Source organism: Solea senegalensis, linkage group LG5 (assembly GCF_019176455.1).
Source record: "Solea senegalensis isolate Sse05_10M linkage group LG5, IFAPA_SoseM_1, whole genome shotgun sequence".
Taxonomy (NCBI): Eukaryota; Metazoa; Chordata; class Actinopteri; order Pleuronectiformes; family Soleidae; genus Solea; species Solea senegalensis.
This window is the reverse complement of record NC_058025.1, coordinates 20,016,416-20,042,986: the sequence shown is the minus strand read 5'-3', so window position 1 is coordinate 20,042,986 and position 26,571 is coordinate 20,016,416. Positions and strand designations below refer to the sequence as shown.

General features: G+C 42.5%; 2 protein-coding genes across 4 annotated transcripts; both read left to right on the top strand.

Moving 5' to 3' along the window:
- The first annotated feature begins 993 nt into the window (after positions 1-993).
- card9 (caspase recruitment domain family, member 9) lies at positions 994-10,835 on the top strand. 2 transcript variants are annotated; one of them, XM_044025663.1, is made up of 13 exons: positions 996-1,459; positions 1,584-1,653; positions 1,909-2,046; positions 2,174-2,292; positions 2,390-2,596; positions 2,666-2,749; positions 3,542-3,763; positions 4,415-4,540; positions 5,249-5,437; positions 5,801-5,858; positions 5,938-6,050; positions 9,142-9,200; positions 9,276-10,835. In XM_044025663.1, exons 1-13 carry the CDS (start codon positions 1,346-1,348, stop codon positions 9,367-9,369), a joined length of 1,593 nt encoding a protein of 530 aa, XP_043881598.1. In that variant the 5' UTR covers positions 996-1,345; the 3' UTR covers positions 9,370-10,835. The 2 variants fall into 2 exon arrangements, with proteins under 2 accessions (XP_043881599.1, XP_043881598.1); XM_044025664.1 differs by lacking the exons at positions 9,142-9,200; positions 9,276-10,835 and having other exon boundaries at positions 994-1,459; positions 5,942-6,031.
- A 33-nt stretch (positions 10,836-10,868) lies between these two features.
- On the top strand, positions 10,869-25,893 carry ccdc180 (coiled-coil domain containing 180). Of its 2 annotated transcripts, none has more exons than XM_044025661.1 (37): positions 10,869-11,113; positions 11,958-12,052; positions 12,135-12,214; positions 12,840-12,946; positions 13,423-13,551; positions 13,992-14,102; positions 14,285-14,380; positions 15,155-15,318; positions 15,403-15,510; positions 16,437-16,516; positions 16,637-16,725; positions 16,878-16,997; positions 17,803-17,976; positions 18,108-18,223; positions 19,469-19,595; positions 19,683-19,737; positions 19,920-20,032; positions 20,293-20,474; positions 20,580-20,749; positions 20,930-21,110; positions 21,186-21,332; positions 21,409-21,553; positions 21,699-21,815; positions 21,915-21,992; positions 22,088-22,171; positions 22,417-22,553; positions 22,648-22,697; positions 22,873-22,930; positions 23,020-23,088; positions 23,342-23,408; positions 23,597-23,732; positions 24,306-24,466; positions 24,542-24,667; positions 24,749-24,845; positions 25,047-25,137; positions 25,233-25,341; positions 25,455-25,893. In XM_044025661.1, exons 1-37 carry the CDS (start codon positions 11,054-11,056, stop codon positions 25,617-25,619), a joined length of 4,194 nt encoding a protein of 1,397 aa, XP_043881596.1. In that variant the 5' UTR covers positions 10,869-11,053; the 3' UTR covers positions 25,620-25,893. The 2 variants fall into 2 exon arrangements, with proteins under 2 accessions (XP_043881596.1, XP_043881594.1); XM_044025659.1 differs by having other exon boundaries at positions 12,837-12,946.
- The last annotated feature ends 678 nt before the right edge of the window (positions 25,894-26,571 follow it).

The following is a 26,571-nucleotide window of genomic DNA, read 5'->3' as shown; positions in this document are numbered from 1 at the left end:
TATGTTTTTATACTAATGTAGCAGAAGTAAAGAAAAAAATAACAGAACAAACATTTTAAGTGGATATTGTGCAACAGATATGGCTTTATTTTTGAAATAGCCTCTCTGAATGAAATGCTCTGTTGTTAAGAACTTAATATTTTGAAATAAAGAGTCTGAATATATTGAAGCAGAGTGTGTGTTTACTGTATACAGGACTTGACAGCCTATTAGTGATTACACGTTAAAAACATTGATGTCCTCAAAGAGGGAACAGACACAGGAATATTAGAGCACACCAGTCAATAGAAGACATTTTAGTAGTACATCACTTGATACTTTCAGTACCTTGGCCCGAGCGGACACACCCTTCACATGCATTTACTCTGATGAGCTTGTGATTCTCTATTATCCTTTTACTTGGAATCATCATTCTCAGGTTTCTCTTAGTTAACACTGCACATATAGGTGACAATGATGTCAAGAAGTTGCAAAAGACAGTTGGCGGTAATCCAGTTGCCAATTCAGCATTATTGGTTACTTCACCCACAAGTCACTATGTTGCATCTCATTTTAACCAGAAACAAATACACAGAAGCTACTAACGCATCAAGAGCCATGGTGGAGTTATAACTTGATATTTAGCTGCTACCACAGGAACACAGTTGAATGAAAACTCTTCTACATAGGGGTCATCTTTTCACATGTTACATATCATTGCTTGTCACCACTAGGTGGCATTGTGACTATACCTGGGCCATGAGGATACTGGACTGTGAGGAATCTGAGAAAGCTTATGTCTTCCTCCTAGTGTCTTTGAAATTGTCCTTTTGGTCTGACTCATTGTTTTGAAAATTGGTTTCAATTCACCTTCATCGGAAACTTTCAAAATACACAACATTTGTCCTTCCTCTTCTTACTTCTCTCATTTTTTAACTTCTTCCTGTTTCTCGCCAGTTGACTAATTACCTGACAGAAAAAGGATTGTAAATGCAGTAATACCACGACGTAAAAGCATTCTCTTACCAGTACACTCCTCTTAAAGAGAAATGGAGTAGTCCACGGTCTCAGACTTGCGAGATAATTGACCTCTTCAAATTCAGCTGTGAAATGTCCTGTAGCAATGTTTCATAACGGGTTTATAAACCATGTCAGTGCCAGTCAGAGAGGGTGGAGACTGAGCTGAAAACAAGAAGTGAAAGGAATGACTTTCTCCTCAGAGAACACAGAAGCACTGACACAGACAGAGATAACAGACAGACAGACAGGTGTGTCAGACAGCAGCAGGTAACAGGAATGTGTAGAAGTGTGTATTGTGTGTTTGTTGTGTGAGTGTGTGTCTGTGCGTGAACTCCGAGTACTCAGTATGGACGGAGTATGTGAGGATGACCTGTGCTGGCTGCAGTTGGATGATTACAGGATGCTGCTCATCAAAACCATCGAACCTTCAAGAATCACTCCCTACCTGCGGCAGTGTCAGGTAACACCTCTCCTCCTGCTGCTACAGATGCACCCCCCAAATCCATTTGTGGATCGTCTATGATCAGTCTCTTTCTGCTGCACGTATTTTTCCTTCTTTGTTGTTTTGTGGGGCGTGCTGTCAGGTGATCAGCGCTGAGGATGAGGAGCAGCTCTTCAACGACCCCACTCTGGTCATCAGGAGGAGGAAAGTTGGTAAGAAACGTGGTATTTGTTATGTTGCAGTCCCACTCATCACTGCAAAAATAAAGTAATAGATTGCTTTGTTAATTTAGGTGTCATGTTTACATAACCGGTTATCAGAATTGGAGCAGATAAAAACATCTGTAGGAGAATCATGTGACTGAGTAAATGCCAATTGTAGCTGTTCCCATTTCAGATCTTTTCCATGTGAAAGTGTCTTCTGACGGTCTGACTCCTGAACTGTGCTGTTACCTTTGACTTTTACAGGAGCCCTGCTAGACATCCTGCAGAGGACAGGGGTCAAAGGTTACACGGCCTTCCTGGAGAGTCTGGAGTTGGATTATCCTCAGTTGTACAGTCGAATCACAGGGAAGGAGCCTAACAAGACCTTCAGCATTCTCATTGGTCTGTCTCCCTGTCTGTCCTTTTGTCTCCCTGTCTGTCCTGTCTGCCTCAAAATTGATTATATATTGAGTGACTGCAGTTTTACTGCTCATATTTCATGTGCTATGATGTCACTGTGAATGTTCAGACACTGCAGGAGAATCTGGTCTCACTCAATTCTTGATGTCAGAGCTCAGTCGCTTGCAGAGGGCATTACAAAATGAGAGAAAACGTCGTCAACAGGCCTGTTCTGTTGCTAAGGAACAGGTTGGTATAGCAAGTTACGATAGACATAAAGATTTTTACTTATACTTTGTGGTACAAATTGTCATGTTTTGGTGAGTTGTGCTATTTCGGCCTGCAGGAGGCATGGTCTCAGCAGCAGCAGCTGAGGGACCATGAGAAAAGGAAATTGACTGAGCGTGTGCAGAAGCTCCGGGAGGAGCGGGAGCGACTGAGCGAGGAGGTGAAGCAGCTTAGAAATCACAACTACAGTCTGATGGCTGAAATCAATACCCTGAACCAAGAGAAGAGCAACGCCCTGCTGGCCAACAGAGACCTGCAGATAGAGGTGAGTTGACCTCTGACCCCTGATACGCAGAGAGTGGATTTGACCTCTGACATCTGTGTTTGTTTGTAGGTGGAATGCCTCAAACACACTGTGCAGCGAGCTGAGAGCCAGACTCGACTGCTGAGACGACGAACACTGAGACCACAGCAGGAGGTATGGGCTTTTAAGTAATAGTTCAGGGTTTTTGAAGTGTGGTTGTCAGAGGTATTGACACATCCTCAGCGCTGACCTTTCTGTGTGTGCCACTTACGAGTCTGAGATAATGACACTAGCCGTCATTGATTAAATTCCTGCCGCTGGGTACACAAGGAAAAACAGATTTGTTTATGTCTATGACTGTTGGGAATCTGTCCAAACTGATTTGAATTAGAGTTGGTTATTTTTTGCACACACACCAATTAGTGATAGTGAATTTGACCTCTACATTTAACCCATCATTATTATACAGCAGTAGTGAACACACACAAGTCCAATTACAAGCCAAATTCATTTCCTCTTGGACTTTATTAATAAATAATAAATAGCTTACTTCAATCAGGCTCGTTTCCTAAATCCCTAAAAGTAGCTGCCGCTATGCTTAAAAAGAGAATACTGGATGATCGATCTTAAATTTTAAATTTTAAGTCAGGTTTCTGTTCTCACCACATTACAGAAACTGTGTAGATAGATAGATAGATAGATAGATAGATAGATAGATAGATAGATAGATAGATAAAGGACAATTGGAACACATCCAGAAAATACCCTTACACTTAAACAATAGCACAACACTGGCTCTCTTAAACTTGGAGTGGAACCCTAATTAATGTCACAGGTATAACCTGTTTTACCTACTACTCTAATGGACTTGACCATAACTGCAGTTTCCTGCTGTATATTCTTTGATAAATGAGGGCCATTGTCTCTAAAATGTATCAACTGACATGTTCAAATGTGTGTTTTTAGAGCAGGAGTCTGACTGTACCCACAGAGACCTTTTTTCATCCCAACAAACTGGAGGAGCAGAAGGAGGAAAAGCCAGAGGAGAGAAGAGAGGAGAAAAAACAGGAGGAGAAGGAGGAGAAAAATCAAGAAAGGCCTGGGGTTCCTTTCCGTCACTTGAACGTCCTTGCTACAGTGTTCAGACTGAGAAGAGATCTCCACCGAGCAGAGGAGCAGAGGTCCAAGGTGTGTGTGTGTGTTCTTGTATTTGTGGTTTTGAGAGGACCAAAATGAAACTTTAAAGGGCTAAGACAAAATAATACACTTGGACTTACTGATGGAGGCAGCAGTAGATCATAACTCACATGTCCCACATGTAAAACACTGAGTTTTCTTCCTTTCCCTATTGGAAAAGATAAGGTAAAATAATCCATAATTTGTCCTACAGTGGGGAGATTAAGTGGAGAACATATAGTGTAGACATAAACAGGCACAGACTTTATTAGGGAATCATTTGGTTAAATGGCTAAATACCCTTTTCTGTGTTTGTCTACTGGTAGCAAGCTTGTTCTAGGCATAGAGGGCATAGATGTGAGTGTCTAGGGCTGGTCCCTTGCGCACATGGCAAAGTCAGCTCAAAACAAGTACATTTGCAGCATGTGCTTATTTTAAAATGAGAGTTTGCTTGATAAATAAAAGGTATTTTCCAGCTCATCTTAATCAAATAAAACGTTCATTGCACCTTGCTTTCTTTTATCGAAACTATACAAATATTTCTCAAAGCCTTATGTCTCTTCTTGTGAGGCTCAACTAAATCTCCACACGTCTCACATCTTTTAAAAAATGTTTCTAAGATGATTTCTGATTCGTGGTGACATTGGGTGTGTTTGCTTTCAGAGTCAGGAGGAGAAAGAAGAGCTGGAACTGTGCTGTACTCAGCTGAAGAGTGACGTCAGGATGTACCGTCAACGGAACAAACAAACCCTCAAACAGCTGGAGGAGGTGATCAAAGAGAGAGACAAGGTGAGGAGGAGGAGGAGGAGGGTATGAAACCCCACCATTCACTTCTTACGGAGCTCAGTCTGATTGACTGACCCTCAAATGACCCTCAAACCTTCAAACCTTTCCATTTTGGGAAATTAAATGTGTCCAGTTTAACTCTGTATATAATATACAGTTATGCTATGCTATTCTATTGTTTATGTAGGAAATACTATACAATTTGTTTATCAAATAGCTTGCCAGTTGGTGAACCTAGCTCTTATTTAGCTCTTACATTCACATTAATCCCTGAGTATCTGACACATGACGTTCTATAGGAACACACTAAACTTGGGTGTGACTTTATTCCTCGTTCTGACTTTCGAGGCAACTTGAACACATTTAATGTCCATTTTCCTATAATTGTGCAGATGGCTTCGAACAAAAATGTATAAAAATGACACTCCAAATATTTTTCAGGACTTGAGCCACCTAGTCTAATGTGTGTATAATGTCTGAGTGGGAACACAGCAGGACAAACTCTGGATAGTTCACTGTGAAGTGGTGACTGTGTGGCCTCCAGTATGCCAAAGCCACGCGCCACATCTGATGTCGAGTAGTCAAATGTGAACACACAATGTCCAGAGAATTGTGTACTTTTTCTGAAGATCACACATGAAAACTGCTTTGTACAGCTCTACGGATGATGATGATGATGATGTTTACAGTCTGTGTCTCTGGTCATTTCAGGCTCTGGCGTCACGGGCGGTGCACCAGGAGGAGGCACGGCTACATCTGCAGGACAAGGATCACTACAGGGAGCAGGTCAGACAGCTCACTGAGCAGTCTGATAGGCTGGAGCTCCGCCTGCTAAAGTCACAGGGGGAGGAGCTACAGCTCAGAACACGCTTCCGCAAACTCACCTGCAACACCCACCAGGTGAGGAGAAGCAGAATGAGGGTGGTTCAGACACATAGATACACATGTTTATGCCCTTTGTACGAGTGTGTGTGTGTGTGTGTGTGTGTATATACTGTACTTATATGGAATTGTATGAGTGTGTGTATGTATTTATGTATGTATATATACTTATATGGAATTGTATGTGTGTGTGTATGTATGTATATATACTTATATGGAATTGTATGAGTGTGTGTGTATGTATGTATATATACTGTATATGGAATTGTATGAGTGTGTGTGTGTGTATGTACTGTATATGGAATTGTATGTGTGTGGATCCTGTACAGTATTAGTTATAATGTATAACCAGCGTATAATCATGAATCATGTCTCTGTTAGTGGGAGAGAAGTGTGAGCAGTGAGGAAGAGGAGGAGCCTCCTGAGAACACTGTAAAAGGTCAGACTCGTGTCATTTGACCAGCTGCCTGATTAAAAGTGACCTGCTGTTGAATTAAACCACGTGTCTCTGTGATCAGGAAGCAGTGAGACATCAGGGGAGAATGAGGAAATAGCACCATTGCAGCAGCCCATCATGCCTATAGGAGGGGCTACTGGGTCTGAACAAAAGGCCAGCCCTGCTGCATCATGGGTAATGTACCTGAGGGTTCTTTTTACATTACATTACATGTCATTTAGCAGACGCTTTTATCCAAAGCGACTTACAAAAGTGCATTTAAACATAGGGTACAAATAAGAGCTAGAAGTAAGTAAGAGCTTCAAGTAGATCAAACTATGAAGTGCTAGTCATAAGTGCGATGTACAAGTTTTTTGTTTTTTTTGTCGTCTTAGTCGAGGTAGAGTCGGAAGAAATGTGTTTTTAGTCCACGGCGGAAGATGTGGAGGCTTTCAGCTGTCCGGATGTCGATGGGGAGATCGTTCCACCATTTGGGAGCGAGGACAGTGAACAGTCTCGAGTTCTGCGAGTGCCTCTGCGATCCTCTCAGTGGGGGGGCAGCGAGCCGGTTTGCCGATGCAGAGCGGAGTGGGCGGGCTGGGGTGTAGGTTTTGATCATGTCCTGGATGTAGGCTGGACTGGATCCGTTTGTAGCATGGAACGCAAGCACTAGAGTCTTGAAGCGGTTGCGAGCAGCTACAGGAAGCCAGTGAAGGGAGTGGAGGAGCGGTGTAGTGTGGGAGAATTTTGGTAAGTTGAAGACCAGTCGAGCTGCTGCATCCTGGATGAGTTGCAGAGGTCGTATGGCACACGCAGGGAGACCAGCCAGGAGGGAGTTGCAGTAATCCAAGCGTGAGATGACAAGAGCCTGGACCAGAACCTGTGCTGCCTTCTGGGTTAGAAGAGGCCTTATCCTTCAGATGTTGTGCAACATGTATCTGCAAGATCGAGCTGTTGCAGCAATGTTGGCAGTGAGGGAGAGATGGTCATCAAGTGTCACACCCAGGTTCCTTGCGGTATGAGAAGGAGCTACCACAGAGTTGTCAAGGGTGATGGTCAGATCTGTGGTGGGAGAGCCCTTTCCTGGGAGAAAAAGAAACTCAGTCTTGTCGAGATTGAGTTTCAGGTGATGGTCAGACATCCACTGAGAGATGTCAGTCAGACAAGAGGAGATCCGTACTGCTACCTGTGTGTCGGAGCTGGGAAAAGAGAGAATGAGTTGGGTGTCATCGGCGTAGCTGTGATAGGAAAAACCATGAGAGCGAATAACCGAACCAAGAGAGTTGGTGTATAGAGAGAAGAGGAGAGGGCCCAAGACAGGACCCTGAGGGACCCCAGTAGCTAGAGGACAGGGTTCCGACACGGATCCTCTCCAGGTTACTCTGCATGTTCGGTTTTGAAGATAGGACGAGAGTAGGGTAAGTGCAGAGCCTGAGACACCTAGTTCTTGAAGGGAGGAAGTAAGGATCTGGTGGTTAACTGTGTCAAACGCTGCAGAAAGGTCCAAGAGGATGAGCACAGAGGAGAGAGAGGCAGCCCTGGCAGTGTGGAGTTGCTCAGTGACAGCAAGAAGTGCAGTTTCGGTCGAGTGACCTGCTTTAAAACCAGACTGAAGAGGATCAAGAAGGTTGTTCCGGTGAAGGTAGGATGAGAGTTGATTAAAGATAGCACGCTCCAGAGTTTTGGAGAGAAAAGGAAGAAGAGAGACAGGTCTGTAGTTATTTACTTCAGACGGGTCAAGGGTGGGTTTTTTAAGGAGGGGGGTCACTCTGGCCTCTTTAAGAGAGTCCGGAAAGCAACCAGATGATAGAGATGTGTTAATGAGGTGGGTGAGGAAAGGAAGAAGATCAGAAGCAATTGACTGAAGAAGGTGAGAGGGGATAGGGTCAAGGGGGCAGGAGGTGGGGCGGGCAGAGGTTATTAGGGAAAGAACTTGATCCTGAGATAGAGGGGAGAAAGAGGATAGAGAAGGAGCTGAATTTGTGGTTGGTAGAGTGGTGAGATCAGGAGGTGGGGTTGAGAAAGAAGAGCGAATGTCATCTACCTTTTTTGTGAAGTAGTTGACAAAGTGAATTGGTAGAAGGGAGGAAGGAGGGGGGGGATCAAGGAGGTTAGAGAAGATAGAGAAAAGTTTTTTGGGGTTAGAGAAAGAGGATTGAATTTTAGTCTGATAGAAAGATTGTTTGGCTGCAGAGATAGAGGCAGTGAAGGTGGAGAGAAGAGAGTGATAGGAAAGCAGGTCATCAGGGTGTTTTGATTTCCTCCATTTTCTTTCTGCTGCCCGTATCGTGGCTCTCTCAGCACGCACTGAGTCCGACAACCACGGGCTGGGGAGGACTTACGAACCCGCCGGGAAGTAAGAGGACAAAGAGAGTCAAGAGAGGAGGACAGAGTAGAGAGGAAGGTGTCTGTGGCAGAGTTGGGATGCATGAGGGAGAAGGAGTCAGCTGAAGGAAGTGCTGATAGAACAGTTGAGGAGAAAGAGGAGGGAGAGAGAGAGAGAGCGAATGTTACGACGGAGAAGTGCAATATCTGATGAGATGAGATCATCAGATTGGGAGAGTGGGAGAGAGTAGGAAATGAAGAAATGATCAGAGACATGAAGTGGGGTTACCTTGAGGTCGGAGGTGGAGCAGTTTCTGGTGAAGATGAGGTCAAGGTGGTTGCCGGCTCTGTAAGTTTGGTGGAGAAGGAGAGTTGAGAGAGAAAGAGAGGAAAGAAGAAGAAGTAGATCGGATGACTTCTCTTACTGGAAGTGGTGGACCATTTTCTGGGATGTTTGAGAGGAGGACATCTCGTTCCTCCAAGAAGTGTCCCAATGGGCCTGGTGGACGGTAGATGACAACAATGATGAGTTTTACTGGGTGAGTTATAGTTACAGCATGAAATTCAAACGACTGTGAAGAGAAGTGTGGCAGTGGGTAAAGAGTGAAAGTCCAGTTGGGGTTGATAAGCAGACCTGTCCCGCCACCTCTTCCAGTGGATCTGGGTGTGTGGGAGAAGGAGTGGGCGGAGGAGAGAGCCGCAGGGGTGGCTGTGTTGGAGGGTGTTACCCAAGTCTCAGTGAGAGCAAGGAAGTCCAGACATTGCTCAGTAGCAAAGCCAGAGATGAACTCAGTCTTGCGGGTAGCTGACTGGCAGTTCCACAGGCTCCCTGCAACAAGGTGTTGGATGTGTGTGGAGTGGGTGGGATAGATAGATGCATCCTTTTGTCTGTCTCTCATCTGTGTATATCCCTGTCTCTCAATCTCCGCCCATCTCTCCTTTGCCACATCTCTCGGTGCAGGAGAAGCAGACAGATGACTGTCTCACCTCCAAGAGTCGCCCAAACTTCTTTTATCGCAGGTGAGCAGAGATTTATTCAAACTGTGATAAATAATGTGATGACAGGCTTCAGCTTCTTTTGGTTTCCATCAACAGGAAGCGAGCAGTCAGGTCAAAGGTCAGCAGTAAGGAGTACACATCTGGTAACCTTGATGACAGCAGTGGCAGTGACATCACGGAATGGGACTGAGCAGATCTGAGATCATGCACTGTGACCAGAGGTGGATAGTGATGAAGTAGATGTACTTTGTTACACTATTTAAGTAGTTTTTTTGAGGATCTGTATTTTACTTGAGTTTTTTTTTATTATTAATCAGGACTTTTACTTTTACTCTACTACATTTAAATATTAAAAAATATATTTTTACTCCGTTACTTTGACCTAGTTACCCATTGCAAATTAAAATAGAAATATAATTAATCTGGGATTATCTGGAATGGGCGTGTCAGAGAGGACGAGAAGAACGTATGGTACTCATGAAGATTAGAGGTAAGGGTGGGACGTGTGGGGCGGCGGAGATCAACATGGCTACATACACAGTTAACGTTGATGAGGAAGACACGTCACATGTTACCACACTGACAGCATCTCCTTTGGTAGAAGACGACAGTCACCCGTGGTCATACCTGGCAACAATGTTTGGTTACCTTGGGATGGGGGAAAATCCTAAAACACACAGAATGAAGTGCCTCTTGTGCCCAAAGTGCCACGAGATAAAAGCGTTTAAGAACTCTCCATCCAACCGTTTGTGAACCATTTTTGGTTGTTTTGCTTCTTTTTATGCTTACTATAGAAACACTTTGTACTTTACTTGTACTTTTTATACTTGAGTATATTTTTTCACAAGACACTTTTGAAACATGAGTGCATTTAATGTGGGCAACTTTAAGACTTTTACTCAAGTGATTTTCACCATTTTCACTGGTATATTATACACCTCTGACAGTGACAACTTGCACAATGAAATGCTTTGTTTGATTCTATATGATTCTGTGTTCGACATTGTTTTTCAATTGAAAGTGTCTGTAGTGGCACTGCTGTCCAGTCATTGATAATATGGTTAAAATACGATCAGAGGTATATGGAATACTGGGAAACCACACTTACCTCATCAAAGTACCTCATCATAAAACCAGAGGTGTCAAGTAATGAAGTACAAATACTTTGTTACTGTGTAGAGGTAGCAGCTGATCAACGACTCCTGAGTGCAATGATGTAAAATTGCTTGTTTTTCTATTAACTTTGGTGTGGGAGCCAAACAAATTTCAGTCACCTGTTGGAAAAGATTGTCTAATGACAGAAAAGATGTACAGTAACTTTAGTATAATATGCATTCTCACATATTAGTTACATTACATCACTGGTTTAAATGACACGTTTAAGGACATAATGTAAAGAGGGGAATGGGTTGATAAATTCACATGAGTAATGGTTATGTCTTTTTTCTCTTTTAGTAGCGTATAATTATGTTATATTTTCATAAAATACTGTGTTGAAAAAGACATTACTTTAGGTGGACTGGAGGCATTTGTTGAACTTAAGTAATGTAATGTCTCAGCAACACAAAGCAGAATTATAAAACATGCATGAGAACAGTTTGAGCTTTTTGTAACTGCGTGCATGTATAAAAGTATGAAGTTAATGTTTGTTTCTTAGATTTGATTCCATGTGTTAACTCTCTGAGTGTGTATGTGTGTGATGTACGATTTACTCCGCGGTACCTGAACGCAGCTGTTGTCACGGTGACGGGAAAACTTTCAAACTTGCCGCACGGCTCGTACATACACACGGTTTAACGGACAGGTTTTGTACCGATAGACCGTGAACAAACACGGACAAACAGACCGTGAGACACACTGCCTCCTCCGCCAGCATGTGTGAGAGCAGAGCGGTCAGGAGCGGGAAGGTTTACCGGCAGCTGTTTGACGCTCAGGTGGGTCAGTGTTCACGTCAGCAATAAATGTGTAAATAAATTCATCATGGCTGAGTTCCATTTAGCTCAGTGTCAGTGTTCACTGTGCTCCCTGGTTCTGTCAAAGTGTCCTGACGTACATGAACTGAAGGAGAATGGAGTTTTGCATTCTCAATGGAAACAAAAGAAAATCATGTTTTGTTTTATTTGTTTTAGAAAGAAAGAAGTTAACCAGAATTATCTAGAGAAATTGTCTAGATCATTTTTCAGTCTACAGCTTTAACTAGGTTGACTGACTTGGTGAGATTATGTCAGAAATAAAGGGCAGAAAAGTAAGAAAATCATCAGTGACATGGAGGATTGAACAGTGAAAAAAAGGGGAATAGATTTGTCACTTAAACAATACAGTTGGTGTGTATTTCAAATAAGTAATACAACATTAAGGATGCCGACTGGAGTAAAGCATGTTTTTTTTTATTTGGTAGATTCACCCTCATGTTTCTCTTGTTTCTGTTCCCACTCTGTATGCTGTTTTCACTTTGTCTGTCAAGGCACTTAAAGATGATATCTAAATAATAGCAATCATTTTTGTGTCTAATTCCCTAGTATTAATAATAATAACAGATAATAATCAGTGTTATAACTATTATTATTATTATACAGTATATTCTATCCAGTGCTGTTTGGCCAGCCCTGGAATTGGTGCATTTTCCTGTCAGGATTCTAAACCTGAGCTTAACCTGCTGTCAAACAACAATCTCCTCTTTGTGTCATCTCTTTAACGTTGTCCTCCTGACATTCACCTGTCCTGACTCCTGTCTGTCTCTGGTTGTGCTGGTGGACACCTGCATTTGTGTGTTTGTAGGTTCAACTGTCTCGGTCACTGCTGGCTGGACGGAGGGACACAAGGACAGTCTGTCTGTCTGCTGACAGCAACACACATTCCAGCACCATAAGCAGGTAATCCAGAGAGAGAGATGTGCTTTCTTTATCATTTTGTTTTTCATTTCTGTTCACAATATTATTTCTATCTCTCTGTCAGATTGTTGTCATCCTCCAGCAGGGGGCAGCAGGTGGATAATCATGAAGTTGATGACGTTAGCCAACTTCCTACCACTCTGGGTTAGTGTTATTCAACCCTTGGTAAATTGCCTTGGGAATAATACACAACTCCTGATATGGACATCCTGGGAGGGGATGTTTATAGGTCACATCTTCAGGCTTTCCAAAATACTGTATTTCATCTTCTTATGTGTTATAATGTGTTATATTAATTTTATATTGTATATTGAAAAAAAACAGGAGTAGTGATAATTGTGCAGAATTTACAAAAAATGTTCTTTTTGTTCATAAAAACAAACCAAGCAAACGTTGAACTGTGACAAATTTCACAAATTATATAGTTGGTGAAAAAATAATTTCATCAGATTGCGTATAGGTTGTGCATCTCTATATTGCACATATATAGCCTCTGTATACACATTTAACATAAGAATGGAAAAAAGCAGGCTAGCTTTTAGTGTTCTAAGGGTTAATCATATTGAATTATACTGATGTCTGCTGGCTAATGAAACTGAAATGACTGAACCTGAATAGTATTAATAAATAAAAGACCAGTAAACTGATAAGATAACGTCAGCACAGGCTGATCAGATTTTGTGAATTAGATGAGGGTCTGGTTGGTTTGTGAGGGACAGCATTATATCCAACACACAACCAGTAACAACTGCTCTCTGTCTTACAGCAGCCCATTGTCCAAGCTCTGACATCATGACACGTCTGACAGAGAAAAGGCGTAAAAATCATACAGAATCTCTCAAACAACTGGATGATGAACTGACAAAACTCGCCGAGGTGGAGATATGTACTCATTTAACAAGCACGGGGCAGTTTACACACTGAATGAACACACCAGACGCAGTGTACACACAGTGATAGTATTGTGCAAAAGTCTTAGGGCACCACCAGCATTGTTGTTTTTATTTCTGTCATATTCTGTGATCATTTGCATTTCATTGGAATGGTGTGACTGGAAGTTGCTCTTATAAATTAGCAAACTGTCTATTTGTCCACATGAACTAAAAGGACAAACACGCGTGTCACCAATTAATTAGGGTTGCACTCCAGCCATAATCGCAACTAGATTTTTATTCAAAATCCTTCAGCCCTAGGTAGTACACAAGGACACAATACATTTGAGGAAGTATCAACAGTATGGAGTATAGACACTGATGTGATACACCTGTAGTGTAGTACTGTATGCACACTGGTTTAGAATGTGGTTTACACCCTACACCTTTTAAAGTCTGATTGACATATTGTTCTGTCAGGTGTGTGAGACGCAAGTGAGGACCTTTAGTGAGGAGCTACTGTCCTTTCTGAAGGAGGTGGACCTGCGATTGGACACATTGAAGGACAGAATGGAACAGGTTGAACACCTAGATGATGTCACTCTGCAGGTACACAAGTTCATCTCCAGTGTCAACATTTTTCATCAAAAGTCAGATTTCATCTGAGGGTCCTACGACACATGATATGACTCTGGGTGACATCACTTCCTAAGGATCTAATAATCTCTGATGTCATCAACAACAAACCTCCATAAATCCACCTAAAAAACAGAGAATGTATATAATCCAGTACAGTGTCTCTGCAAACATCAGCTGATCACAGTGAAGTGACATATGGAGGGATCGTTTCATATCATGGCACAAATTCAAATATATTATTTTGTGACTTTACATTTGTAAGAACAGTAACCCTGAATCTTGATAGGTAATGTTCTTGGGGCTGTAGGTGAGACGCGGGTTACAGTTCATATGCTGACATAATTCCACAGTTCCAACGTTCTACCTTGTATTCACACACTCACACATTCACACTCCGTCTCCGGGGATAGGACCTGTGTGGTCTCTGGGCGCAGGTGGAGAAGGAGATGAAACTGAAGAAGATGCGAGCCGTGGAGATGAACCATAAACTGAGCAACTGTGAGGCGCAAAGAACCAATGAGGTCAGACTATATTTTTGAATGACATTACACTGAATGATAGAAATGTTTTTTCTGCAGTGTGCAGGGTAAAGGTCATTGAGATACTGGAGAGTCATGGCAGGAGGAATTGAACTCAGCAGTTAGTTGAGGGTCAAACAAAATCAGCTGCAAGGTCTGTCTCTTACTCTGCTTTGTGTGGGTAGATAAGAGCTGTGCTCAGGAAGTATTGCCAGCTGCTGGAGAAGATCAGCTTCCTGCTGCCACCTGACATCCACAGACTGATCCACACTGAGGCCATGGTAACCTCTGACCTCAGACACACATCATAACTATGGCATAATTCAGTTGTCACTATAAACAAAGTGCACACAGAATATATACAAGAATTGAGAGTGTAAAAACAGAAACTGAGGAGTGAAAAGTAATTGCAAACATGTATAAATTGTGATCAGCCACACAGTGGTGCAGCAAGAGGTGTGCATGGGTTTCTCTGGGTTCTCCATTTTTCTCCCACATAGAGAAGAAAGTTCTGTCCTCTCCTAATGCACTGCCACACACACATTCTGGTCTGCTGGTTGAAATGAGGACCAACATCCTCAGAAAAAGACATGCAGAGCTTATATGACCATAGGTGAGAGTGAATGGTTGTTGGTGACCTGTCCAGGGTGTACCCTGCCTTTTGCCCTACGTCAGCTGGGATTGGTACCAGCAGCCCTGCGACCCTCATGTGTAGGATAAAGCAGTAGACAATGAATCAGTTGTGATCGAGCACAGATTACATAGAGAGTGGGAGGATTTCCAAAGTAGGAGAGTGAAAGCAATTGAAGACGTGTCAAGCCCAAAGTGAGAGCAAGCAGACTGAGACCTCAGTGCGACCTTCATAACTGTGCTCAGTCACCTGGAATAACAGCTTGATTCTCCACAAGATTATTTTTCACCTCTCACTTTCTGTTTTTACATTCTTGATTCCTGTCCCGTCTGTGATCTCATAATAAAGACAGCTTCATGACACCATAAATAACCACACCCTACTCCATAGAGGTATCCTGACAGTTCTCTTCTGTGGGTGTCAGTTATTGAATCAGTCTCTGCTGGCTAACCGTCGCAACCTGGCCCATCTGCTGCTGGTCCTCCAGGAGGAAATCCTGCAGCAGGAGTCACTCCTCCGTCTGTGCTGGGAGGACTTTCTGAGCCGCTGGAGAAGGAGCAGGGTCACTGAGGTCATAGAACACTTCAGGTGGGTGGACAACTAGTTCATAGACAGATCAAACAGGTGAACTGTAAATAAACAGGTTCAGGATCAGTCATATTTCTCTTGTAGGAGTGTCTGCAGCAGTGATGAGGATCAGCAGCTGATCTCAGTTCAGCAGATAAATCAAACTCAGCCAGATCTGACTGAACAACGTTGTGACCTCATCTCCAGGATCAGGTAACAGCAGCGACTCCTCTGAAGAAACATTAGAACAAGTTCTATACTGCAGTGCACAACATTTCTGTAGTCAAGCAGACATGATCCTCCCTACCCACTGTCACAGGAGGGTCGGGGGGGTGTTGTGCCAATCTCAGCTGACATAGGGCGATAGGTGGGGTACACCCTGGACAGTTCATCAGTCCATCACAGGGCCACACATAGAGACAAACAACCATTCTACTATTCACGCTCACTCTCACGGTCATTTTAAAGTAGAAATTTAGCTAATTCCCATATTGCAGAACCACGGGTTTTCTTGGTGTAAAGGCAGGAGAGTTAACCACTACACTCATATACTAAATATTATTCATCTCCAATATAAATAACTGGTGTCTTTCAGTTCTTTTTTATTTATTGCTGCCTTTAAGTCATATCTGAGAATATATTTTTTTTTTTATCTAGCTCGGAAACTTTTATTCCCATACTGTATCTGTAATTCCACAAGCTCATTTTCTTTTCTTTTGTCTTTTATTCTTTGACATGGAACCCTACTTGTACCTGAGTGTCTGTATACCTTAATAGCTTTGTAAAATAGATGTACAGAATGCCAAAGGACCCACCTAAAAACTTCACATCACTTATATATGCATCCACTAGCCTTTTTTCATTCAGGCTGAGCAGCTTGTATGTCTGTGTTTTAGATTGTCACCATTGTTTTCTACTACCTTTCACATTTATACTCAAACAACACTACAACATGGTGTACACACTATGTAATCCCCTATTGAGTGAGTAGGGAGTGATTATTTGGTCAGGTAACTTCAACACATTGTATATTGTTAATATATTGTTATCAGTAAGGTGTCATGGTTTTGGTTCAGGACTTCCTCTCTATCTAACTCCTGATCTTTCAATCACATCGTGTCTCTGTGTCTGTATTTTAGCTCCCTGGTCCCACCCACCTGCTCAACCGCTCTGGTATCTGATTGGTTCATCCAGCTGACTGCTGTGAATCAACAGATTGGTACCTGTTGTTTAAATCATATTTATGTCCAATTTACCTCAGATCTCAGAAGTTAGATGTAATGTTCACAGAAATAGTACAAACTTCTGTGTGTGCGTGTGTGTGTGTGTGTGTGTTCAGACAGTCTTCATGCAGATTTCCTTCATCAGCTGAGATTGTGCTATGAACAGAAGTGGCAGCAGCGACTGACTGAGGTGGAGCACTGTAAGGTAACAACAACACACACACACACTGTTAAATGTGTCTTCTGTATAGAAAACCAAAGGTCAGCTCAGGGTTAAGTTTCAACTTGTGGTTCGTGGCACTGTTTGAGATCAGTGACCATGATGTCTGTTGTGTATATCACTGTTTCCTCCTGCAGGAGGCGCTCTCAGCTCTGCAGCTGTCAGAAGTGGAGGTGAATGATATTGTCAGCCTGCAGCTGCTCCCTCTGATTGGACGACTCCAGAATCAGGATGAAGAGCGATTGGCTGCTTTAGACGTTAGTCACACAAACATGTCGTCAGCAGAGTTCATACATTATTTCATATTTTCATTTTATATGTGAGTGTGAGTCTATGTGTAGTCGGCTGCTGCCTATTTTGTGTCTTTATGTTACACAATGACATGTGTCTCCCCACAATGATCACACACAGAGATACACAAAGTGGTGTACCTAATAATTTGACACAAAAAAATACATGTTTGCTGTCATAAAGTGATAGTTTGTGAGGTTTACTCTCAGTGCAAACAGACTTTATCCAGTTAACAAAAGGTTAACCTAATAAAATCAACACCACTTTCTTGAGAAAGTATTTGTGGCTTTATCTCACATTTAGCCATTTTTGAATGGAAACTAAAGTCAGGGTCAAACATCCACAGAGAATTTTATCTTTTTTTTACGTCATAGCAAACAGGAGTTGTTGATCCACTGCTGTCTCCATCAGCATTATTTTGTAGCTTTGTAAAGGGAGCAGTAGAGCAGCATTATCCTTGCCCCCTGCTAACTAAAAATATTGATCTTCTCTCTCGAATTTGTTGTGGAAGAATGATCAACTTATAAACCCACACAGTGTCAGTAGGCTGTCTGATAGTAAGGTGAAATGACAGCATATTCCTAGGATAACTGGCATAAATATTCACTGCTGGCAGTCATGTTCTCACTGAGAGTGAGTCTGCCAGGATGTAGACAGCTGTCTTATTTTAACTATTGACAGCTCTAATGTTGTATTACTGCCTTCTTATTTCTTAATCATTGCTCATTCCTTCCTGATCACTATCTAAAGTAGCAGGCTTTTTCTCCACAGGAGTGCTGTGACTCTGTGGCACGTCATGCTCTCAGTCTCAGCCGCAGTGTGTTTGTTGTGATGCGAGGAGCAGCGCTACTATGGGAGACCCACAATCGTAGGTTAGAGACAAGAGAAGAGGAAATACAGCAACATTTGAATGACCTCCGGCTCTCACAGCTGGAACAAATACAGGTGAGTCTGTCTGGCATGAGAGACACTGCTGGAGTCCAAGTGTTTTCCCTGATACTTTTGTTACAGCCAGGCTAGAAACCACCAGCGAAACACAACACTGAGGTTGTAACACTGTGTTACTGTGTTGTCAGGGTAAGAAAATGCGACTGGATGACCTGCTGGCTGGACTCCGTGAGGAGAGCAGTGAGGACACTCTAAAAGCATCTCTGGAGAAAACTATCCTCTACCTGCAGGAGATCAAAGACAGGTGCGGCAGGAAACATGCTATTGCCCCTTAACTGTTTGTCTGTGTACTTTTATTGCAGTTGATACCACAGTGACGTGTGTGTGCACGCTTGTATTTGTCACCTTTTTAGGACATTTTCTTATATCACTGATTTTGTCTAGTAGTCCTAATGGGGACCAAAAATACAGAGATCTTCTTCTTCTCTTCACACATTATATTTCTACTAGAAAATAGTGGCTGAAAACATGTCAGAAAAATTACAACCATCTCCCACACTACTGCTTGCTCTGCCATTTTATTTTAAACTCCGAAAGATTAGGAAATGAAGTCGAGAAGAAGAACAGAATGAAGAGCAGACTCCCGCTGTGAGGCTGCAGGTACCACTGATAGAGAGAGGAGGCAGGACTGTAGATAAACCAGCTCTGTAAAGAATGTCGTTAAAATGTTACCAAAATTATGGCAATGTTGCTTCTCTATATGGTTGTGGAAAAGGCAGTGTGGTATAGGAGTGTTTACATGAATATACTGCACACTGCAACACTGAAGAACAGTGACATGAATGAGGATGTTGGTCCTCATTTCATCCAGCAGACCAGAATGTGTGTGTGGCAGTGCATTAGGAGAGGACAGAAGTCCTCCAGCAGACATGAACTTGCATATACATGCTTTAGGCAGGGCCATCGCCTCTTTACATGAACTTTAATAAAGTGGGTTTACATTTAGATTCTACTCATTAAAGCCAATAAACCAGTATGTGTGTGTTACTGTGTTGGACACGCCCCCAGTGTCTCAGGGCAGGGATTGTTGCTGAATTTCAGATGATTTGAAGCAATATTTCTTAACTCTTGTAGGCTTTTTTAATCATTCATATTTGGCAAGTTGGTGTTCAGAAGATTTTTTTTTTTCACTTTACAAGGACTTTAGATTCTGGGCTAAGATGTGAATTGTGGGTAGGTTATGGTTAGGGTTAGGTATTGTTTAGGCTAGCTGAATGAATGGAAGTCTGTGTCTCTCTGTGTTTGTCAATTTAATTTACATTGAATTCAAATTGTTTTATTGGTTTTAACAAAAATATTCTTGGCAAAGCAAGTCAAAATTACATTTGACATTTGTCTATTATGTATATGTGTATAAATAACAATTTACAAATTACATTTTACACTCTTCATATTACATATATATTAATTGCCACTTTTGTATATATTTGTATTTATATACTTTGTTAGTTAATAATAAAGTGCTCTTACAGTGACTCTTTGTGTCCAGCTATAGTCAGTGTATCTCTGAGCAGTGGGAGGTGTTGGATCGTCTCCCATCTCTCTTTCTCGACGAGCTTCTCTCCTACAGCAGCAGCCTGAGCTCTTTCTACCACCTGGGACACACCTACACACTGGTAACCACAGCAACCACATGTCGTCCTCTTCATCTTCTTCATCCTCCTCATCCTCTATGCCTTCCTCATCCTCTTCCACCTCCTCAGGGTCCAGATGAACTGCAGAAGTTTCACCTATCAACTATGGAATCCACTAGCCTGAGTCAGTCGTTCTGCCTGTTTCTATGTTTTTGTCTGTTGGTTTCATTTTAGATCATTTTTTCAATTTTTTAAATTGTCATTTTGTTTTGTTTTAGTCAAGTTGTTTTTGTATTGCCTAACTGTTGATTGCTTAGTTTTGTCATGTATACCTTGGGTTTGCTGTTGATTTTATTGTTTGTGTAGCGATCAGTGAGAAACCTGAAACAGAGAAACCAGAGGAGATGACGCATAATCATCCAATCAGCTGTCAAAATGACGTTGACCCCACCAAGCCTCCTCATGATTGGCTGACTGAGGTGAAACTCTGATTATATTATTATTTTTTTTATTATAACATGTCATTTAGCAGACGCTTTTATCCAAAGCGACTTACAATGGAATTGAGTACAATCAGCCAGGGGTGGAGTCGAACTTGCGACCATGATGTCTTTTGCACACAGGGTACCGGTCTTAACCACTGAGCCACTCCACCCATCACCCATCACCCTCTGATCAGAGATGACTAACATTGACTGACTTTCTATTGGTCTATAAAAAAAACCATTTGTGTTTGTAGGCAGAATCCTCTCTACTGGATCTCTATGACATCAGCAACTACATCACATTTACGTCATCAAGCAGTGGGACTTACACTGGCCCCGCCTTCAGATGCCCCATCCCAAACCTGCAGGAAAATCTGAAAAAGGAAACACATTTGAGCCTGTTTCCTTTGGAGCTGCTCTCACACACACTAAGCATGTCTGTATACACACACACACAATGTACCTTAATCATCACAACTAAATAGTATAAACCTAATTCACACACAATGTATGGCTAACTGTGTGTGCGTTTGTTGTCCAGGACTCGGACTCTTTTCTTGGACAAACTTGAGCAGCACTTCCATGGTGTCCTCGAGTCAACTGTTGCTATGGTAACAGACAAGAAGGAGGCGGTATGTTTGGACCAAGAGCTCCAACTGCAGCTGCTGAACCCCCAATACATCGAGACCCACTTATATCAACCTCGCCTGGGTAAGACTGCCTTGTAAACCAGCAGCTTGTTAATAAACTGCCAGAGTAACATCCCACCTTCTAATATAACTCACAGCGATGACTTCTAAAACCATCCCCATAAGCAAAATCAAGAGCAGTATACAGTATACATATCATTTTCCATAAAATCAAGCCCTCATCTTTCAATGTGTTTTTCAGATGAGCTGCTGCTTCATCGCCAATGTGTGGAGGTCCATTGTGGGGAGGTGGTGGATGTGTTGACCTCCTGCAGGATGGAGTTGCGGGAGCTGCAGGCCTCCATCAGCAGTCACAACAGCAAGATCACCGTCACCTTGTCCAAAATGGAGGACAACATCCTGAGTTCCAACAGCAACCAACAGTAACAGCTGATCTGCCGTCATCTCACTAAGCTGTGGTCAAAACATTCCTCACACGTGTCTGTGTTTCTCTTTAGGCTGAAGGCTTTGGGCTCCACCCTGCAGGACTGTGTGAATCAACACATCAAACACACCCAGAGCTGTCAGACTGCCTTCAGACAGACAGTCCACATCAGACTGGAGGAAGTCAGAAACAAAACAACAGGACTCCTGAGCTCATTTAGGTTGATCTGAGCACCTGCACACTCATATGACAAAGGGAAGACTTAACAGTGATTACTATGTTTTCTCCTCCTGCAGGTTGTTCAGTGAAGGAGGTGAGTTTGCTCCTCAGGAGTTGAAGATGTTACAGAAGAGGCTGAAGGAGGAAACCAAGCACATCACTGCCACTGAGCAGTCCATCTTCTCTGAGCTGGAGGTGTTTGAGTCCAAGAGTTTACAGCAGGTCAACTACTGTCTCTCCACCACATCACTCGTGCTGGTTCTCCTTATAAAACAGTGATTTTTATTATCATACTTATCATATTAGTCCAGTATGACTGTGAGACAGGTATCAAACTGTCCAGTAAAGATGAGTTGTTCTCCTCCAGGTCAAGAAAATGTCTGATCAAATTGAGGAGAAACTTTCTCTGCGGATATCTGAGGTGAAATTCCTCGAGAAGATCGACAAAATTATCAACAGCACACAAATTCAGATCAGAGCTGAGGTACCTGTCTGTCTCTATCTATGTATGTCTGACTTGTCTGTCTGTCTGTCTGTCTGTCTGAAGTACCCATCTGTCTTTATCTCTTTGACCTGTCTACAGGCCGCCTGCAGTAACCAGCATCAGTCAACGCTCAACAGCAGGTTGGAGGACATGAGGAGGAGTATGGAGGACGCACAGGTACACAGTACTACCACTCTACTTGTCTGGAAATCCATCTATAAAAAGTCTGTCATGTGACTCTCTGACCAGTCTACGTCTCTGTCTCTCTGCAGGTGTCTCCAGATCATGTGTGTTGTATTGTGTCTTCAATTGGTGAAGACCTGAGGAGGCGCTCTCAGTATCTAATATTTGAACAGGTAGGTTATCCTCTGTGTATTTGGAAAACATCAGCTTTCTTCCTCAACCATCTCCTGCCTCTCTGGTGTTTCATTACCACTGGACTAACTCATATCCCTCTGGACCAACATTGGAATGTTTTACTGTGTGAATTACCTGAGGCAACTTCCTGCCCAGCAGGACTACCTGACTTATGCCTTCTTACCTGGTCCTCTTAATGTCTATGTGCAATCATAGCATGTTTTTTGATGACTGTCCCTTGCAGGAAGACCTCACTCTGTCAGCCTCACCAATGTCCAGGAAGTGCAACCATTCTGCTCCACCTGGTCTACTGCAGCCCAGCAAACCAGGTGTAAATGTCCTGGATGACCCAGCTACAGACATCATTAAGTTCCTGAACAGGTACAAGCTTCAGCTGATGTCAGTGTATATGTATAGTGTTAAATATTAAAACAAATGACAAAAAACATCTTCCTTCTCTGTCATGAAATGTCAGGTTGTCTTTGGTCCAGGAGGAGGCAGCAGTAGAGGACAGAGACAGAACAGGTCTGAGTCCACCTGTCCCCTTTAACCAAACTTCTAAAGAAGCACACACACACACACACACATTATAATCGTCCTGTCCTGACTGATCAGCTGTTTTATCATTCATTTACAAAGATTTGTTTTGTTCAGTGCCAATAGGAACTGACAGCTGACAAGTGTGTGTGTGCGTCTGCAGGTTTGAGTTCTGTGCAACATATTCATCAAAGATGTACGGAGTCTGTCAGTGCACGCAGGTACACACGCACACACACACACACACACACGCAGAGTAAAAGTGACATAACTTGTAACGGCTGTGATGGTGTGTGTCTGTGAGTGACAGGGGCTGCAGGTCCATAAGGATTGACCAAAGGTTCCAAATCTTTGGACCAGAACCAGAACAGGAACCACAGTAAGTGTTTTCACAGAATATATATGATGTGGACCTGGTATAGACCAGAGCACCTTTAAATCTGGATTTATAGATGTACCATGATCTGACTAGATTACATTAGTTCATGTCAGCCCCATATTATTGTAATTAATGAATCATTTTTATTCATTTGGAGGTGGACTACAGGCAGAGACAAACTCAGAGTTACAGGAGTCCTTTTGGATCCTCTGTGTGACTGCCCCTATCTCTGATCTCACTGTGTTTGTTTCAGGTCTTTCATGTCCACAGTGAACTCTGTTTTATGGAAAACTAACAATGTCCTCCTGGTGGCTGCAGAAGTAAGAGACAGCATGAACCACACAATACTAGAAGAGGAGAGAAATAAGTAGACACTTGTCAAACATGAGATATAGTCTGATTTAAGTTACTGTTCATATCAATTCATTGTCAAAGTCCAGCAAACTGAATTTAGTATGAGTTTAATTTAAACAAACAAACATTATCCATCTGTCTTCCTGTCTCGAAGGACTTTTACCAGAGTGAACGTCACAGCAGGTTTCAGCTGCTTCCTGAGATTTTGGATCAATGGGCTGAGAGCATGCAGCAAAGGCTGCTGGGATACCAGAAACAGGCCATGAAGCTAATGGACACAAGCAGAAAAGGTAACCACCCTCACATGAACCTGACCCTAACTTTAGAACTAGGTCTGAAATGTTCTGAATCAGGTTTTGTAAAGCTCTCATATACAAGGCAACACATACAAAAACATTAACATCCTGATACTGTGACTCATGATAAAAATCACTTGCTATATAGTAAGTTTTGCATGTTATTGTGCTGTACGAATAAATAAGAATTATGTTACCCTACGGTGCACTTACAATATCACATTCAAAATCCAGCTCAAATAAATGTTTTGTTCCCAGAGGAGCAATTTAAGGGCTCATAGAGCAGTCATGAAAACATTTGGAAACCGTTAAGAAACTGTGCTAATCAGAATTCTGCCATGTGGCCCTGTAATGAAGACAGTATTCAATACATTTACATTAAGAATGACTACAAACAGCGATATAGAAATATTAAAAGGTATGAGTGGAAATAAAGGCACGTCACTAAATAAGTACAGGTAGAGAGCATGTGATGCATTGTGGATGCAATCTGTGTATTTTATTTCTATGGTCTGAAGTGGAGCAAATAACAGTCTCTCTTTCTCTGCCTGTCTGTCTGCCTGTCAGCCTTGGCCAACCAGCAATCTCTGTTCAGGGACTTGCTGCATTCGTTACCCTCTGTTTTAATCAGCAACTATGAGCAACAACAGGAGGTGGGGTTTGTGGAGATGGTGGGTGGACTCAGAAAGAAGCAGGAGGAGTGTCTGGCAGCCAGTGAGCAGGACAAGGTGTGAATCTGGGATCAATGTTGCGTACGTGTTTGTGTTCATTCTGTGTGAGACCATGTTTGTGTTCTTTTCCAGAAGTTGAACGTCCAGCGGCTGCGAGTGTCTCTTAGAGAAAATGAGCTGCAACTGGTTGTGAGCAAAGAGGAGGCCAGACAGCAGCAGCTGCACAGCACCATCTGCTGCTTACACATGGAACTACAGGTGAGATAGATACAGGTGAAATAGGACATGCAGAGCTGAGACTGCTTAACAACAGGACTCTGTGTGTGTGTGTGTGTGTAGGAGTGTATGCAGGCCCAAGGAAAGGAGTTTATAACTTCACTAGCCTCTCTGACAGAGAAACTGCTCTCTCTGCTGGACGACCTTCTCACACCTGCAGGTAACCTTTGACCTTTTGACCTGCGTGCCCCACTCAGACTTGGGTCATATGTGCGTTCTGACCAATTAGAAGATAGACTTGCAGCCATGGGCATGTCTTAGGTGTAATGACAGTGTCAAAAATACATGATTTAGTGTATCCTAAAGGCATTAGCACAGATTGTTATCAATGCTATAACATGAGTATTTTTTGTTTCCATAGAAACCAAGCTAGTGTCACACCAACACTCAGACAGCACCGTTACCATGGAGACAGCACCTAAACCAGAAGAAACACCAGGCACAGGAAACAGGTACAGTTGAGCGGCCTGTTACATCACAGCTGTGACATCACAACAACACATCTGGATGTATGGTATATACAAGTGTGTGTGTGTGTGTGTGTCAGGACGTGGCCCTATAGCACCACTGAGCCAGCAACCACACCATCCATCACCACAACCAGATGCACCATGGGACATGTGACTGTCATAGAGCAGAGAGACGCTGCTGTGAAGGTGTGCACACACACACGCACACACACACCCCAGAAAAAGTCAAAACAATTATTTACTTCATGTATGTGATTAATTTGTTTGTGTGTGTGTGTGTGTGTGTGTGTATGTTTCAGCGGTTTGAACAGCTGTTCAGATCGGAGATGCTGCGTTCAGATGTCAACAAACAAAAACAACTGAGTGAAATAGAGACGTGGAACGAACACTGGAGACAACAAATACACACACTGATGCACATCAACACGCTAACACACACCGACACCCATGCATCACTACACTGATACACACACACACACACACAAACATCAACACATATCAAAATAACAGACACACTGGCACACATTCCTTTAAGTTGTAGCTAAAAGAGGGAGTGGCTAAAGAAGAAGGCATGAGTTAAAGGAGGAGGATCTTCAGTTGAAGAATGATGTGAAAAAGGTGAGAATATTATACAAGTTCTCCTGATGTTCAGTGAACTTTTCCTGAGGGATAATTATACGAGTTATAAGGCATGGACACATAAACAAAAGGCTCACTGAATAAAATCCACACCTGTTTCACTTTGAAAACCACTCACTCTTGCTCCAAAGTCCATAAAAGAATCTGTGCTTTTTACATCACAGCACACAGTAGTTGTTGATTCACTGCAGCCTCCATCAGTGAATTCAAATGTGTTGAGTATTGTGTGATTTTGATGTTTGAAATCATTTGTCAAGAAGTGACACAAACTCACCAAACGAGGCAGTAAACCAGCAGCCTGTGTCTCCGTGAGCAAAGAAAATGGACTTTGGTGTGGGAGAGTGAGCTATTTACAAACTTCACTTTCAAGCCAAACAAGGATGTCTAATAAAGGATATTTAGTGGTGAACATGTTTTAAGATATTGCAGACTTCATGGAAATTAGTAGATTATACTTTTATAAAGTGGCTAAAAAATGTTTTTCCTAGTTATCTCACTGGTAGCCATGTGAGACCAAATCAAACTGGTTCCTGCACAGAGGTGACACACAGCACAGTCAGTGCTCACTGTGTCAGAACCTCATACTAGCACACCAAAGCTGAACGATCACGTAAACTCTACAAAGTAAAGCTACAAAGTAAATGCACCATGGTAACCGTGGTTACATTGTTCAACCAATGCTGAGACAGAAGTGTGGGTGTTTTGATGCACATGGATGAGACTGGTGTGAAAGACGTTGGCAGTGATGTTACAGTGGTGATGTGACAGATAAGTGTT